The sequence below is a fragment of the Chiloscyllium punctatum genome, chromosome 15 (genome assembly GCF_047496795.1).
Source record: "Chiloscyllium punctatum isolate Juve2018m chromosome 15, sChiPun1.3, whole genome shotgun sequence".
In the NCBI taxonomy this organism is placed as follows: domain Eukaryota; kingdom Metazoa; phylum Chordata; class Chondrichthyes; order Orectolobiformes; family Hemiscylliidae; genus Chiloscyllium; species Chiloscyllium punctatum.
This window is the reverse complement of record NC_092753.1, coordinates 56,427,196-56,444,865: the sequence shown is the minus strand read 5'-3', so window position 1 is coordinate 56,444,865 and position 17,670 is coordinate 56,427,196. Positions and strand designations below refer to the sequence as shown.

At 38.8% G+C, this 17,670-nt stretch overlaps 1 protein-coding gene across 1 annotated transcript in view; it reads right to left on the bottom strand.

Moving 5' to 3' along the window:
- Positions 1-4,556: 4,556 nt before the first annotated feature.
- f5 (coagulation factor V) overlaps positions 4,557-17,670 on the bottom strand; it is a 118,998-nt gene continuing 105,884 nt past the window's right edge. Inside the window, exons 20-25 of the mRNA XM_072585179.1 lie at positions 17,491-17,585; positions 15,553-15,708; positions 12,339-12,483; positions 9,816-9,964; positions 6,892-7,074; positions 4,557-4,983 (exon numbers count right to left, since the gene is read on the bottom strand). Coding sequence (XP_072441280.1) covers positions 4,837-4,983; positions 6,892-7,074; positions 9,816-9,964; positions 12,339-12,483; positions 15,553-15,708; positions 17,491-17,585 — 875 coding nt within the window. The 3' untranslated portion in view covers positions 4,557-4,836. The remainder of the gene's footprint in view (positions 4,984-6,891; positions 7,075-9,815; positions 9,965-12,338; positions 12,484-15,552; positions 15,709-17,490; positions 17,586-17,670) is intronic.

The window sequence follows — 17,670 nt, the reverse complement described above, 5'->3', positions numbered from 1 at the left end:
CGCTCCAACAGCAACGCAACAACCCGGGGGTGCGGCTTGACGTCATCAAACAGCGACGGGCTGCTGGAATCTTGCCCTACTGGTAATGGAGGGCGCTGACATATTCCGTACGCGCCCTTAGCTTCGAATATTGTTCGAATAAACGCCTTCCCTTCCTCTCGGAGTGAGGAGCTTGGTTGGAGAAGATTGGCAGTGGGTCTGCAAGAGGGAGCGTAGACACTCTGGGCCGAGGAGTCTTTTGGGATTAAATTTCACTCCGTGTTTCAAAATCTTTAATTTTGTATAAATCGTTTTGGTTTATTGTTTAAAAAATCTGAAAAATTGTTTGCATGTTTCAGTGAGAGACCGTCTTGTTAAATCAAAATACATTCTATCAGTTTGCTATAACTTTTTTTCAGTCATAGCATCAACTGGGATCGTAACAATGTAGGAGCAAATTATTGCAGATGCTAGAATCTGAACTGAAAACAAAAAGTGCTGGAGATCACATCGGGTAGGCAGCATTCATTGCAGATAAAGCAACCTAATGTTTCGATTCTAGTGACTCTTCATCGGAGCTAAAGACTTTTATGACCTAGTGTGATCGCCAGCATTTTTTTTCAGTTGGGATCACAACAATGCCTATCCTAATTGCCCTGGAGAAGGTGGTTGTGAGTTGTGGTGCATCAACAATGCTGTTAGAGTTGGAGCTCCAGAATTTTGACCTAACAATGGTAAAGTAACAAGCTACTTTGTAAAGCATGTAGATACTCAAGCCCCAGTCCTCTTCCAATCATCATGAAAGTAGAAGATTTGTTCAAATTACTCAGAAAGGCCCCAGCTTCTTCCTTAAAGTGCTGAATGGATTATACCTTCAAATAATGATGATCTTGATTGTGCACTGCTTGTACAGTTGTAACCTGTATGCCTCGCTCTGTCTGAGCACCCCATGATCTGTATGTGCTTGTTTGCTACAATTTGTCTTCACTGCTCACAAAACAAAGCTCTTCACTACTTAGGTACATGAGACTACAATAAGTCAAATCGAATCAAATCTCATCCTCAAGGATGGGAACTCTCAGATTTGCGTTGAGAGTGTGTTGCTGGATAAGCACAACAGGTCAGACAGCATCCGAGAAGCATGAAAATCGATGTTTCGGACCAGAGCCCTTCATCAAGAATGAAGCTGGGAGCCACTGGGGTGGAGACATAAATGGGAGGGGGGTGGGGCTGGGGAGAAGGTAGCTGAAAGTATTTTCCATAAACAAACCTCAGAAACTTACATAAACTCTCAGCTACCTTCTCCCCAGCCCCACCCCCTCCCATTTATCTCTCCATTCCTGAGGCTCCCAGCCTCATTCCTGATGAAGGGCTCTGGTCCGAAATATCAATTTTCCTGCTCCTCGGATGCTGCCTGACCTGTTGCACTTTTCCAGCAACACACTCTCAACTCTGATCTCCAGCATCTGCAGACCTCACTGTCTCCTAATCTCAGATTTGCACCTGGCAAGGGCTGCAGAAATGGAAGCTGAATTAATATTTCAGGATCCATGGTGACCTGCAGCCAGAATAAGAGAAGTTAACATAGGAACATAGAATCAGGAACAGGCCATTCAGTCCCTTGTGCTTTTTTCACCATTCAGTGAGACCCTGGCTAACCTGTGGCCTAAGTCCATGTACCTGCCCTTAGCCCATATCTTTTAAGACCTTTGCTTAACAAAAATATATCTATCTCAGATTTAACATTAACAACTGATCCAGCATCCACTGCTGTTTGTGGAAGTGATTTCCAAGTTTCTAATAGCTTTGTTGGTAAAAGCTCTTCCCAAAATCTCTCCTGAATGATCTGGCCGTAATTTTCAGACTATGTCCCGAGATCTGGAATCACCAGAGTGGAAATAATTTACAGGCAAAGGATAAATGAGAATAGTAATCTACCTTCCAATTCTTTGTTTCTTTCTGCAAGGAGAGAGAGGGAGAATGTTATAGATGCATAGGGATATACAGCATGGAAACAGACCCTTCGGTCCAACTCATCCATGCCGACCAGATATCCCAACCCAATCTAGTCCCACCTGCCAGCACCCAGCCCACATCTCTCCAAACCCTTCATATTCATATACCCATCCAGATGCCTTTTAAATGTTGCAATTGTACTAGCCTCCACCACTTCCTCTGGCAGCTCATTCCAAGCAGGTATATACTTTTATCGGGAGGTTTTCAACTGTTTACATACAAACTATCCATCTACTCAGAAGCCAATCAGAAAGTTGTTGCCATGTTGACAATCCTGGTTGAAAATAAGTCAACAGGCTGTCTCCGTACAAAGCCACTCCTGAACATACACACACACTGCTGATGAGTTCAGCAATCCTTCCCCACTAGTTAAGTGAGGAACCTGTGGAAAAACAATTCAAAATGATTTCCAGTGACCTGTTTTAAGACTGCAATATTTCCTTCCATAGTTTCCTTGATTTAATGAAATATTCTTTTCTCATTTTGGTTCAGAATCCAAAAGTAAAAAGATGAAATTTTACAATGGTAATATATTTCCAAGATTGAGAGTTGTTTGGAGTGAAACAGGTGATCATGATCCTATGTTTCTATTGCCCTTGTCTTTCTAGATGGTATTGTGAAGCACCTGTCTGATTTTTCATTTTCACAAGTATTTGCTCAGCTTTGGGCAAATAGTGGTTTTGCTGATTGAGGAAATCTGTTTCTGTATCAGTCATTATTATGAGATGCTTCAATGATATCTTAATTTGCAGTTTCTTTCTCAACATGTTCCAGAGATATTGCTAAATACAATTTTAAAGAAAGAAACTGGACCCACAAAATATAACATCTGTTGTAGACACAACACTAGTGTTTACACAAGTGCTGGATAATCATTACAATGTATTAGTTATATCAAGGACACAGCATGGTTTCAGGAAAAACGCATAATTAACTTTATTAGTGATTTCCTCTAAACTTAGTGTTTCAAGAAACGTCTCTGGATTTTATATAATTAGATTTCTGGGATAGCTGTGAAATCAGTTTAGGGACAAAAAAAGATTCTATTGCATTCTTTGGAAAATTAGTGGAATAGACTTGGGGTAGATTGACATTGTAAAAGTTGGGAGAGGTTATTAAGAGAGAAATGCCCATGACCACAGGTTTGATTTGAGCAACTCATTACTTGTAATGGGCCTTTTACTTTCGAAGGCGTCATTGTTATAATTACAATTTGCGAGTTATCTTAGATTCTCTAAGGTATAACAATGTTAATCACTCAAATTACATTAAGTTTATGCCGATGCTAAATGCACAATGATATAGCCCAGAGTGTAACAGTTGTATTCCTTTCTGTATATAGATAGAGTCTTCTTGAAGGCAAGTACGAGCAGCCCCTGCATTTGAACAGGTTCCATTTTTGAGTGTGTTGCAAGTCAGCGCACAATGTAGGACAATATAAAGTGACTGTTTGTATGTCTTCATTTGGTGGATCTTTAAAATTACACCTCTGTATGAGATTATGTTCTTAAGTACGAGCATTTGTATGTTGGATGTTCATAAATTGGAGACCTCCTGTACTTTGCAATGAGGATAGAATGAATTATTAAGCTTCTTTATTTCATAACATTGATGCTCAATTCATGCTCAATTCAATTAATAACATTTGTCTTTTTTGGACCATTGCAAAAGTAATCGCCTTCTTCAATGGGTTACTGTCTGTGTGGAGTTTGCGCGTTCTCCCCACATCTGCATGGGTTTCCTCCGGGTGCTCCGGTTTCCTCCCGCAATCCAAAGATGTGCAGGTTAGGTGAATTGGCCATGCTAAACTGTCCATAGTGTTAGGTACATTAGTCAGGGTAAATGAGTCTGGGTGGTTGCTGTTTGGAGGGTCAGTGTGGACTTGTTGGGCTGAAGGGCCTGTTTCCACACTATGGGGAATCTAATCTAAGAGACACTGACACAACAGTAAAGTTACCGGACACTCAGGTTAATACTTTGAGGACATATGGTCAAACCTCAATAGGATAGCTGCTGGAATTCAAATTCAATCAATAAAATCTGGAAATAAAATGGAATTGTTCTCAACGATGGTTATGATGAAGCTCGAATTGATTCTTACAATAAACCCACCGAACCCACTATTCCCCTTTGGAGAGGGATATGTCACTTTATCTGGTTTAGCCTCCAAGTGCCTCCAGATCCACAGCATTATTGTTAATTCTTAACTGTCCTTTGAAGTGGTCTAGCACTCAGGTCAGGGGCAATTTGGAATTAGCAACAAATTTTGCCCTGGTCAGTGATGCTCACATTCACTGGAAGGAAAATAAAACAATATATACTCCCTAACCTTTGCTGAGATAAGTAAAGATAAATTTGCCATAGCCCCAGGAGACTATTCTCTCATTAGAGCAAGGAATAGTGGTAGTTTCATGTATCACCATATCCCCAGCATTTGATTCTTCAGACCTGTCTAATTTTTCTTACCCTAACTTCTTCCCCATTTCCTCCTTACTCAGCACTAATAAGCTCCAAACAATAGAAGAAATAATGGATGTTTAAAGAAAATAAATACATTCTAAGATAGTACACATCTCATATAACTTTAATTTTTAAAATAACCTCTGGCAATACCAATAGACTATGATGTAGATCTAACTAACCAATTTGATAGTTTGGGTTATATTTTGACAATTCATAAAATATTTTAACTAAAATAATGCTAATTAATATTTACTTTTTTTACATCCACATTTTCTCATTATTAGAGAATGTTGCCTGCCTCATAAAAGGCATAACTTTAGTACAAAAAGTCTTTTTACAAAAGGTTCTTCTTTCTCCTGTGAATGCCCTAAGATATCTTCATTCCAAATCACATCCGAAGAATTCAACTCGAAGTGCAATGCTATTGTACCAAGTTTTTGGAATAATCCGGATATATTTGGCAAAAATAGCTGGATTAATGTAGCTTCTTTTGTGCCGATAATTTTCTGTATTTGCTGCGAAAATCTGCAAATTAAAGATAATATCAATTAAAAATTAAGAAGATGGTGAAACAGTCTTAGCCCATAAATAGGCAGGTTAACATCTCCACATGTGCCCCCCAACCCACACCTTACAGTCCCCTCCTAACCATCACACTCCATCTCCCACAGAAACCACTGAGATTTAGTCGCAATATTCAACCACATTATTTTTCTTTTCCTTGGATAGAACAAAGCCTGTCAAATGAATTAAGATGCTCCTAATTGTCAATTTCCAGGACCTCAGCCAACACCACCTCTCCAGCGATTGTCATGGTTTGCAATGTATGAGTACACCATTTACTGGATACAAAGCAAAATTGAAAATTATACTGATCCCTTTCTGACCCGCCAACATCTCAGAGTCATCACCAGCTCAGATGTCAGTTCTTCAATGAGGTACAAAGATCCAGTTCAGAATTCCAGCTACCAACTAGAAATTTGTTACATATTTCTTTGGTAAAATATTGGCAGTCATTACGAATATAGCTTACTCATTGTACATCAATATAACTTAAATATAATAGTTTTCATTTGAATATGCTTTATTGAAACAGACTCTTCGGTCCAACTTGTCCATGCTGACCAGATCACCCAACCCAATCTAGTCCTACCAACCAGCACCCAACCAATATTCCTCCAAACCCTTCTCCTTCATATGCCCACCCAGATGCCAAAAAATGTTGCAATTGTACTAGCCTCTACCACTTTCTCTGGCAGCTCATTCCATACACGTACCACTCTCTGCGTGATAAAGTTGCCCCTTAGGTCTCTTTTATATCTTTCCCCTCTCACCCTAAACCTATGCCCTCTAGTTCTGAACTCCCGACCCCAGGGAAAAGACTTTGTCCATTTATCCTATCCATGCCCTCATGATTTATAAACCTCTATAAGGTCGCCCCTCAGCTTCCGATGCTCCAGGGAAAACAGCCCCAGCCTAATCAACTTCTCTCTATAGCTCAAATCCTTCAACCCTAGCAACATCCTTTTAAAGCTTTTCAGAACCCTTTCACAACATCTTTCCAATAGGAAGGAGACCAGAATTGCATGCAATATTCCAACAGGGGCCTAACCAATGTTCTGTACAGCTGCAACATGACCCCCCCCCCCCCAACTCCTGTACTCAGTACTCTGACCAATAAACCTTGTCACTTTTCTTAAACAGTAGCACCACGTTAGCCAACCTCCAGTCTTCCGGCACCTCACCTGTGATTATTGATGATACAAATTTACTGAAGACAATATTTTTTATAACAACACCAAAAGACCTTGATAACTTTAATTAGGGTTCAGTATTACCAGTTTTGAATTTTCAACAATATAAAGCAAGTTAAGTGAGTCCTTTTTTATTTCAACTGATAGATGAGCTATCCTGAAGAAATCAGTATTTTGGGATAACAATGGTAATTCATTGATCAGTTGTATGCAAAATGAATGTAACTATTTTTTCATTCTTTCCCCTGAGAATAACTCAGCAAAGTAAGCCAGCTACTTATTGAGTTTTGAATTCATTCACAGGAGGTGGCTGTTGCAGGAAAGGACAGTACTAATTGCCCATTCCTAATTGGTCTAGGAAAGGTCATGGAAAATTACCTTCTTGAAAGTCCATATTCCTACAAAACTGAAGGTACTACTTCACACTCTGATATAGTCTCACAAATACAGACTATCAACTCTTAGCTATTTTTCATTTGAGACACTGAGCAATCTATTTATCGTAAGTAGCTTTACAGCTGAACCTCGTTATTGTTTTCATTACCAAGCATATTCACATGTGCTATATGATGTATTCTTGATTACAAAGAAAACATTCCATGTGCATTATTACTATTGGGCTGCAAATCTGAGAAAAATGCATTACTTTCTTACAGCTTTCAACAATGTATGCCCCTACCTTCTCACTCGCATCCAACTGATCTGTATATGGTAGCCATGTTTTTCCATCATTGCTAAAATGCACGCTATAGGACTGCACAAACATTGTGGTGGTGAAGGACCTAGCCCCTTGTGTAATGATGCCACTTATCTTCTTTTTCTTCAAGAAGTTAACCTGAAGCCATTGGTCTGCATTTTGTTCCTGTTACAAAAATAAAGTTATTTTTAAGGATTGTTTAGGGATACTGAATAATTCTAGAACTCAAGTACTTATTTTATAATGTATACTAGCATTTATTGAGTTCGATTTTGCTTGATCTGTATCAATTTTCCTTCCCCATCCATTCCTTTGGGATTGGGATATCTAAATGATGAAAGTGTTTGAACAGAATTTTTTCTTTGTCATTTTGTACATCAGGGAAGACTGACAAAGTACCAAGAATAGCTTGGAAGGATGAATTGTGTAGAAGATTTATGCAGTCGAGATCTTCACAAATATATTGTATTGAAAAATTTGACTTTGTGGCAGACATTTTATTTGCTCATAGGATATGGACTCCACTGGCTACATGAGCATCTGGTGTAGGCCTACTTCTAATTGCCCTTGAACTGAGTGGCTTGCTAGGGCCTTTTAAAAGGCAATTAAGAGTCAAACCACAATGCTGTGGATCTGGAGTCACATGTAGACCAGACAGGGTAAGGGTGACAGATTTCCTTCCCTAACAATCCTACAACAATCAACTGTGGTTCCATAGTCGCCATTAGGCTAGCTTTCAATTCCAAAATTTTTAACTCAAAATTCACCACCTGCCATGATGGGATTCAAACTCCTACCCCCATAACATTGTGCCGGGGCTTTTGCATTACTCGTCAAAAAGTGTGATGCTGGAAAAGCACAGCTTGTCAGGCAGCATTCAAGGAATAGGAGAGTCAACGTTTTGAGCATAAGCTTGTCATCAGGAATGTGAGGGAGGCCCAAGGGGATTGAGTTTAGTACACATGTCCCAAAGATGTTCTCTGAAATGTTCCGCAAGTTGGCGTCCTGTCTCCCCAATGTTGATGCACCATATCCGCCACCTACAAACAGACCACACCACCAGAGGTATTTTTCTCTCCCCACGCCTATCTGCGTTCTGTAGAGACCATTCCCTCTGTGACTCCATCGTTAGGTCCATGCCGCCCCACCAACCCACCCTCCACTCATGGCATCTTCCCTCATCGCCACAGGAGGTGTAAAGCCCATGCCCACACCTCCCCCTCACCTCCATCTAAGGCGCTACAGGATCCTTCAAAGTCCGGCAAAGATTTTCCTGCACCTCCACACATGTCACCTACTCTGTCCATTGCTTCCGATGTGGTCTCCTCTACACTGGGGAGACAGGATGCCAACTTGCAGAACATTTTAGAGAACATCTTTGGGACACGCACTAAACAACCCCACCATGCTATGGCCGAACACTTCAACACCCCCTTCCACTCCGCCAAGGATATGCAAGTCCTGGGCCTCCTCCATCGCTAGATTCTAGCCACCCGCAAACTAAAGGGAGAACGCTTCATTATCCCCCTTGGGACCATCCAACCACACGGGATCAATGTTGATTTCACTAATTTTCTCATCTCCCCTCACCTTATCCCAGATCCAACCCTCCAACTCAGCACCACCCTCTTGATCTGTCCTACCTGTCCATCTTCTTTCCCACCTATCTGTTCCGACCTATTACCATAACTCCCCACCTCCATCTACCTATCACACTCCCAGCTACCTTCCTCCCAGCCCCACCCCCTCCCATTTATCTCTCAGCCCCCTTGGGCCTCCCCCTCATTCCTGATGAACAGATAATGCTCGAAACGTCAACTTTCTGTTCTTTGGATGCTGCCTGACCGGATGTGCTTTTCCAGCACCACACTCTTCGACTCTGATCTCCAGCATCTGCAGTCCCACTTTCTGCATTACTAGTCCAGTAACGTTACCACAGACTCCCTTTGAACTAAGAACTTGCAAAAGACACTTTTTTTTAACAGTATGGTGAAAAACCTGTAGAATTGGGGTAGACATTTATAATCGGTTTTTCCACTGGGTGCCACTGGGCAAGTTACTGTCACGGCTTAACGGACCTTAGATACAAAGCATGTCCAAATTATTACAGGTGGTCCCTGGGTGGTAAATGGATTATGTTCTTGAGTTGGTTCACATGTTAATTTATATACAAGTCAGAACACAATGCAAAATAGTGGCTTGTAAGCTCAAGGAAATAGTTGTATGTCATATGTTTAAAATGAATAGTAATGCACCTGTATGTGGGATTGCATTAAGTACCAGGCTTGTAAGTCAGATGTTCATAAATTGGGGCCCCTGTATAAGCAGTGTGACAGGTGTACCACAGTGCTGAGATCTCATAAAATATGTGCTGATTCTCACCAATGAGCTTTAATATCAAATGCTAATGTTTGTGAATGAGTATGTTAATGAACATAATACAACTCTAAAATTAAGCCTTTAGTTTATCAACACACGTGTCAGTTGTGATTCAATTAGTAACACATTTTATCTTTGAATCAAGAGATTGTAGCTTCAAATCTTGAATCAACCAGTAAATTATACCACAGCACCATTTCATAAAAGAACAAGGTGCTATCCTAGGTGGCCTAGACAATGCTTATCCTTCATTATCTAATTTATGATCACACTGTTGCGTTCTGGAAGCTTGCTTGTTGCAAATTGGCTGCCATATTACAAAGCAGCTATAAAGCACTTTCAGTTGTCTGGTCGGAACAAATTACTGCAGATGCTAGAATCTGTACTGAAAACAACAAATGCTGTAGATGTGGTCATAAATGGTGCTATAATGCAAGAGTTTTTCATTAACCAATACATAATAAGGTTATTTTAATATAAATTAATCACAGGCTGTTAGATAATTTAAGCTCTTTTGTCCTGCATACATTTGACCTCCATGCATTAATTCTGCCTTCCAAATCCAGACGTGCAAGTGATGGTTTCCAAGAACCCCACCATGAACTCAGATAGGATGAAGCAGTTATCTGGTAGTCTTCAATATTTTCATTCTTCATTCCCAGAGGTTGTGAACAAACTAAAAAATGGCAAAGAGTAATTATATGTATGTGTAAGTAAGTGAAACAAGGAATTTAAATTAAAAATGTGCCATTTTTGTATCACTAATTATAGAAAAACTATACAGTGCACTGTTTTATACTAATTTCCTCTTCCAATAAAATTAGTGAAGAGATGACAGTATTGCCCAATACTGTCCTGTCCCCAGGGCTAATGTGCATTGTGCTCAGCTAAAATATGATGGTGATATTGATTTGATGAAGGCAAATTGTGTTTAGATATTTGATAGAGTTCTTTGGTGAGGTTATAGAAATTGTTGATGAAGGTAGTATGACTAAAATAATATTATTTGTTACTTTTCATAATTTTGGGGATTTGATAGCTGAAGTCCAAGATTTCCAGTGGTAGTCATTCAAATAGCAAGAGAAACAATGTCATGAACTGCAATGTTTCTTTCATATTTTGTCCTACATTGTGGTTACTGATAGGAGGCTTGTAGACCGCTCCCACTAGTGATTTATTTCCTCTACTATTTCCACCAAAACAGATTCTGCTTCCTGATCTCCTGAACCGAGGTTATCTCTAACTATTTCACAAATACCATTCTTGTAAATAGTGCTACCCCTCCATATTTACCTAACTTTCTAGTTTTCTTAAATGTTATAAACAGGGACTGATAGCAGATAAGTGAGAATAACCTCTAAGAGACCAAACCACAATGGCTGTTTACACTAAATATCCTCTCATTGTCCATCTATACATCCTACAAACATAAGGTGGAGAAAACATTGCTTTAAATCAATGGAGTGATGAACAGCCAGAGTTAGAATATTTATGAAGTCAAAGACTTTTGTCTTGCACTCATCAGGAGTGAAATGCAAGAAAACTGACTTGGAAATGAAGCAGCAATTTATGTGATGTGATGAAAGGGTGCTGATTGATTTGCATGGAGATGCAGCAGAAACTTAATTATCATCATTAACGGATTAAATTCAAACCAGCTGAGACAAATCTGAGTGGTTGGGGTGTTGCCATAGGAAATACAGCAGGATTTGCTGTCTGCATTACATCTTTTTCACTGAACAATGGACTTGCAAAGACATATTCCTCTTGCCTACAATGGACAAGGTTTCATGTATGATTAAACGTCTCTAGCATGCGCCAATGAATCACACTGCAAACTTGACTTAAAATTTTTAATTGGTTTTCAGTGTAATTTTTAGCACATCCAGGATTATTTATTGAACACTTTCCAATAACAAAATCACATGTGATTTTGTACACTATATATATTCTGAGTTCAATATTCTGGATGAGCACCAAATGCATGCTACTCACTGCGGTCAGTCAAAGGGAAATGTTGCTTGATACAGTCTTCCTGTCAAGGCTGAATAGTCAGACTTTTAATCAGTAAGGGCATCAAGAATTCTTTGGAAAAGGCAAGAAAGTGGAGTTGAGGAGTATTGGATCTAATTGAATGGTGGAGCAGACTCAAAAGGCTGAATGACAGATTACTGCTCCTACATCTTATAGCTTTTTGGATGGATGGTCTACATGTCTAGCACTATACCAGAATCGAAAATCAAGCACCACAACAATAAATAGCATGATAGGTACAATGTCGTTTTGGAAACATCAGCATCCTGTTAGTGGAGAATACCATTTGTATGTTTACTACAAAACAGCAGTGTGAGATGGTTATCTTCACCTGATGCTCAGATATTTCAGATGCCTCCCTCTTCCACAGGCTGGACACCTTTTAAGGCCAAAAAAGTCAGCCTTAGGCTATCCCATGAGTTTGTGTGATATACAGTTGAGTGCTAATTGGATTAAGTATGATATTATCATGTAGGAAAATTTGGCAATCAATCTTACGTGAGGTGGTGATGAGATGGTTAGGTCCCTCATCATGAAGCAGCCAATAAGTCTGATCTCGTACTACATCAATTTGTAGGAATCCTGGTACATACACTGACTGGTGAATGTTTGCAGTGAGCAATCAAATCAGCTCCCTTTCCTGACGTGCTAGTTGAGAACCTGTCAATGAGTTCTTAACTAATATCTACCACACGCCTATGTTTGTATGTAGAGAAATGAGAATTATTGAATTGTTCTTTCAAACAGAAGACACAGGCATGATAGGTAAATCTGGAACCATGTCATTGTATGCTTTTATGATGAGGTAATCATGGCAAGCACTTCTCTCAAAAGGTCACCACTAAGCTACTTGCCAATGAAATTAGCAACTGTAACATGATTTTTAAAAAATTAAATATCCTGGTTTTAGATTGTTTCTAAACCAATATTCCTGACACAAGGCATTTTACAGCTGGAGGGGATGGTGAGTATTGGGTAAAAATGGAAAAGCATTTCTTGCAATTACGTATACTTACAGTCTATTTCACAGCCATATATTTCCATGCGAAGAGTAGGTCTGACTTGGAAGGATACCGGATTTAATTTTAAATACCTTGCAATAATAGGAGGGTTGAACCTGTTAAACTTTACTTCTGCAGCATCAGAGTTTCCTTCAAACACCTTCAGATGTATAAACAGAAAAATAAAATTAAACAAGTTTTCATAGGGATCATGAACATGCCAATTAGGAAAGCTATTAATGTTAAATGAGACATAAAAACCGGCAGATACCGGAATTTAAAAATAGATAGGCAGGAGGCTGGAAGGACACAGCAAGCCAGGCAGCATCACGAGGTGGCATGTTGAAGCAACCTATTTTGCATGTTCCACTTTCAAAAAGTATTTTTGCTTCAGTTCTGGTCATCCATCTCTACTCCTGTACAGTGCTTCTTTGGACATTTCCCTAAATTGATCCCAAGTTTCTCCAAATCCTCTGATAATTCTCCAGTAGATGCTTAGTGAAATGAACAGATTAGAACACCTTCGGAATGAACCAGAGTCTTATCTCAGATGCCACCATCTATAAACCTCATTGGATTCTCACTATTTTATTTTCTCCTTCACAGAAACAAGCCTGCATTGCATCTTGTCTCTGTAGAGGCTCAATCCATGGGCAATACCAGTTGCCACTTTTGCCCCTGCAAATCTCCAGCATTGGCCATGCACTTCACAATTGACACTAAGTTTTAAGAATAGCAAACAAGCCAATTGGCTTAAATTGGCTTTCCATTGATCATTTTCACCTACCCACTTCTCTACAATTTAATCCTACAAGGTTAGCTATGAGTGTGAACCCTTTCATTTTAGTCTGATGGCAGTTGGTTCAAGTCTTACTGCAGAGACCTGAACCCTAAATCCTGGTTAAATGCAGTATTGAAGGTATGCTTCTCTGTATGAGACACTGTCTGTTGAATGAGATATAAAACCAAGTCTCGGTCTTTCTTCTCAAATGGACATGTAACATCCCTCAAATAGGGGAATTTTCTGGGAAGTTCTTGTGGGAAATGATATCAGCATGAACTGAGGATTAGAGCTATCTTGAGTGGAGTGGAAGACAAATATGAATAAGACCTGAAGGGGTGATAAGAATGCTGATTCATGTGTACAGAAAAGCAAAGTGTCAAAATAAACAAGGTAGAAGAGTTACAATGTGAAAAATACTTCCAAACATTGAGGGAGAAGAACGGGTAAACGGCGTGTCCATGTTCCTGTGCACAATGTAAGCAATTTTGCAACAATCTTTCTTAAAATGTTCCAACTCTTTTTAAAGATTTTCAATAACAGAAGGGCAAAAAATATTTTTAGTGTTTTTCATAATATCATGACATCCCATAGCATTTCACAGACAAAGTAGTAAGTAGTTTTGACCTATTGTTGAGAGTAATCACCAATTAATCTCCAAGGTCATTTAAATAACAAAGAATTTTCTTTTTCCAACATAAAAACTTAATCTATTTCAATGATACCAGTTGAAGGATAAATGTTGGCTAGGACATGGTAGAAAAAAATGCTATTCTGCAAAAGATATCATATGAAATGGTAGATAGGTGTATCTGAGATATCTTCAACAGTGCAAATTGATGTGTTAAAGTTTCTTAAGTAAGGCTTGAATCATAATGTTTGAAGTACAAACTAAAGGTATTTCTATTGAGTTAAGACTGAAGCGATCAACAACAATGTGCTATAATTTCTTGAAGAAATTATGGAATATCTCTGTAACTATAACAGCAATTGCCTGCTATATAATAGGTGGAATGTTGAGTAAACATGCAGCTGAGGTTATATCAATGCACCTTTAGCATGACCATGGCCCACATATTCTCAAGAGTGACCATCAAGATCAGATTGCGATTCCACACCCACTTATTTCCGTTCGTATTCAACTCCAAGTTTCAAGCTGGAATTCAGATCCTAGTGGCTTCACAAATGTGCAATGTATAAAAAAGTTCCTCCATAGTGAATGATAGTCTGGGAATGGGTTTTCAAACTACTGCCTTTTATAGCAGTCACTAGACCATACTCTATTATTTTAATGTCCACCAGCACAACCAACCACACTGACATACACTGAATGATAATCTGGTAATGGGTTTTCAAACTACTGCCTTTTATAGCAGTCACTAGACCATATTCTATTATTTTAATGTCCACCAGTACAACCAACCACGCTGACATACAAGTGTGGGGATTAGGGTGACAGTTGATTAAGGGGTGATGATACCTGTTTGGCAGAGTGTCAGCTAGGTATGAGGAGGGGTACAGTAGGTAGTGTTCCAGGTGAGAAGGGTGCCAGTTCGATAGGGCTCCAAGTGCCAGGTAAGTGATGGAGTGTTAAGGATGGTTGAGATCAGGTTGTGGGATGGTACTTGTATTGGTTGCATGGAGGGGTGGAAGGTGTCCAGGCCAGATGGTTGTTGAGGGTCACAGGCATGTATGATCTGGTGGGGGTTCAGGCTGGTGGGAGAGGTAGGGGGTAGAATTCCAGTGACTATTTGGCAATTGGACTATCTGGACCTGGATGTTGTAGATCTATGCTTAAGTCTGTTGTCAACCTTTGATGGTTTTCGATGTTGATGTAACTTGTTCCTTGGGTAAAAAAGTTTAGCCAGATTTCTGCTCTTACGGCAAATTTTTAAACTTGTCTTCCCTCCCAAACTGAACAATTTTTCTGGATTAGTTCTGTCAAATTTCTTCATAATCTTGAACTCTGCACACTTCAGCCTCTTTTTCACCCCACATTGCAGTCACCTATACTGTCATGTAATTTGTCTTTAGGCAGATACCTTTTATATTTGATAATCAACCTTTTATGTTTGATGGTAATTACTGTCTGTTCTTTTTTTCTTAAATTTATCTTTTTACTTCTTTCTATGATTGCATGACTGAAGTGGATAACCTGAGGCCACATAAGGCCACATCCTATTGTTGGCAAGTATTTGGATAAAAGATGGCTTACAAGGTAGAGGCAAGAAAGCATGCAGATATTAGGAAAAAAATACCCAAGTGCAAAATATTATTTCATAAGGAAAACAATGTTCTATCTGAAATGTTTATCAGTAAATACATTGACAGACAAGTTTGTATCTTATAGAAATTGATATCACTAACAGCCCATCCCTCAGGAAACAGACAAAGCCGGTAGACAGCTTTTGGTATGATAGTTATTCAGACATCATGATATACACTCACTTGTTTGTAGCTTCTGCTTTTTCCATTGTAATACTTCCAATTTTTCCCATCTGCACTGTATTCAATGAAAAAGGCTTGAATGTAATTTTGCACAAACATTGCACTGGCTCCTTGGGTGGCAATCTCAGTGATCACCATTGGCCTTTCCAGATCAACCTGTGACATAAGAATGGTCATAAATTAACTAAATAACATGAGAAAAATGACTATTTATCAGTAAATCTGAATCAGACCAGATTCATATGTCTTCCATTCTTTGGTATTAGAACCTAAAATGAGAACAGTCATAGAAATATTAACAGAATCTTCCACAATTTATTGATAATTGTCAATAAATCTGCTCCCTTGGTATTCAGAACTAAGAGTTCCACTCATTCATCTACTTATTTAGTTATATTGTGTATATGAACTGTAAAGCTACATGCCAGTGAAAATTATCTGTAATAAATGAATAAGTGAAAATTTAAAATTAAACATCTTGGAGATAGAATTCATTTGATGAATTAGTGCATAATACACATATTGAGAATTCAGACAGACTGGTCAGTGTGTTCCACATACTTTCCCACGGACAGAAAACTATGCAGGTCAAGATGATCTTCACATCTCAAATTTTCACGATGTATGTTTATTCTCTAAAGTTGGGTCTCCAAAATATTAAATTTACACCCTTACATCTTAAAGTAGAATTTCACTAAAGAGGATTACATACAGCTCCCAGCACATTTAGTCAATCTGGATTTGGTGCATGCAAGATCCTTCTTTGGCAGTAGTTTTAAAAAGCACTAGATTATAAAACTGTTTGTGAAAACCCATCTAGTGCCTAATTATGGCAGTTGGATCTGATAGGGGTTGGTATTGACCGAGGTGCTAATATATTCTGCAGAATATGGTCTTTCCTGTGTTACTGGAGACCAATAGTTCCACTGTAAGACGGCCCACTTGCTGGAGCTTATGGTTTGACAGCTCAGTACTAAAGAAAATGAAAAGGAGACTGAACAATACTAATTTATAACTTGAGTAACAGTCACAGCTTGAATCTACAGGTTGGTATCTGCTGAGAGAGGTCACACCAAATAGTGCAGATGATTGTAAAAAAATATATTTTGCTTGTCTGCATTTGTGCTTTGGAGCAGTATTTTAGTCATATTAATTTTTTTTATTCATTCATGAGATGTGGCCATTGCTGGTTGACTAGAATGTAATGCCCACCCCTAATTGTTCAGAGTCAACCGCGTTGCTGTGAAGCTGGAATTACTTTTAGGTCGGACCAGGTAAGGATGACAGATTTCTTTCCCTAAAGGACATTAGTACAGCCGATGGACTTTTCCAAATAATTGGGAATGGTTTCATGGTCTCTATTAGACAATTAATTCCAAATTTCTTTTATTGAATTCAAATGCCACCATCTGCCATGGCAGGATTCAAACACAGGTCCCCAGAATATTACCTAGATCTCTGGATTAATGGTCCAGTAATGAGACCACTAGGCCACCACTTCCCCTGCAGATTGATCTACAAAAAGGCTGCTCCCTTGGTATTCAGAACTAAGAGTTCCACTCATTCATCTACTTATTTAGTTATATTGTGTATATGAACTGTAAAGCTACATGCCAGTGAAAATTATCTGTAATAAATGAATAAGTGAAAATTTAAAATTAAACATCTTGGATATAGAATTCATTTGATGTATTAGTGCATAATACACATATTGAGAATTCAGACAGACTGGTCAGTGTGTTCCACATACTTTGAAGAAGCAAATGCCTGAAACCAAATTATCTTTTCTATGTTTTTCAAAGTTATTTGTTTTGATAGTCATTTATTTCCAAAAGTGTGATTATGATTAAACATTTGAACATGTCCCCTCTTATGGTAACTTCATGATTAGTTCCTTAAGAAATGATGAAATTGTCATTTGCAACAATTAAGACATACTTGAATCCAAAGCTTCTTATGGGTGTGCATATGAGCACTCCAGGCATTGATCATGTCGCTGTTATGTAATCGTGCTAGATGTGGCATCCAGTCATCTAAGAAGGAAGGAAAATAATACAACAAAATGTAAAGAAAAACTGCAAGCGCTGGTGAATTCAAGGTAACAGAACAAACAGTCAT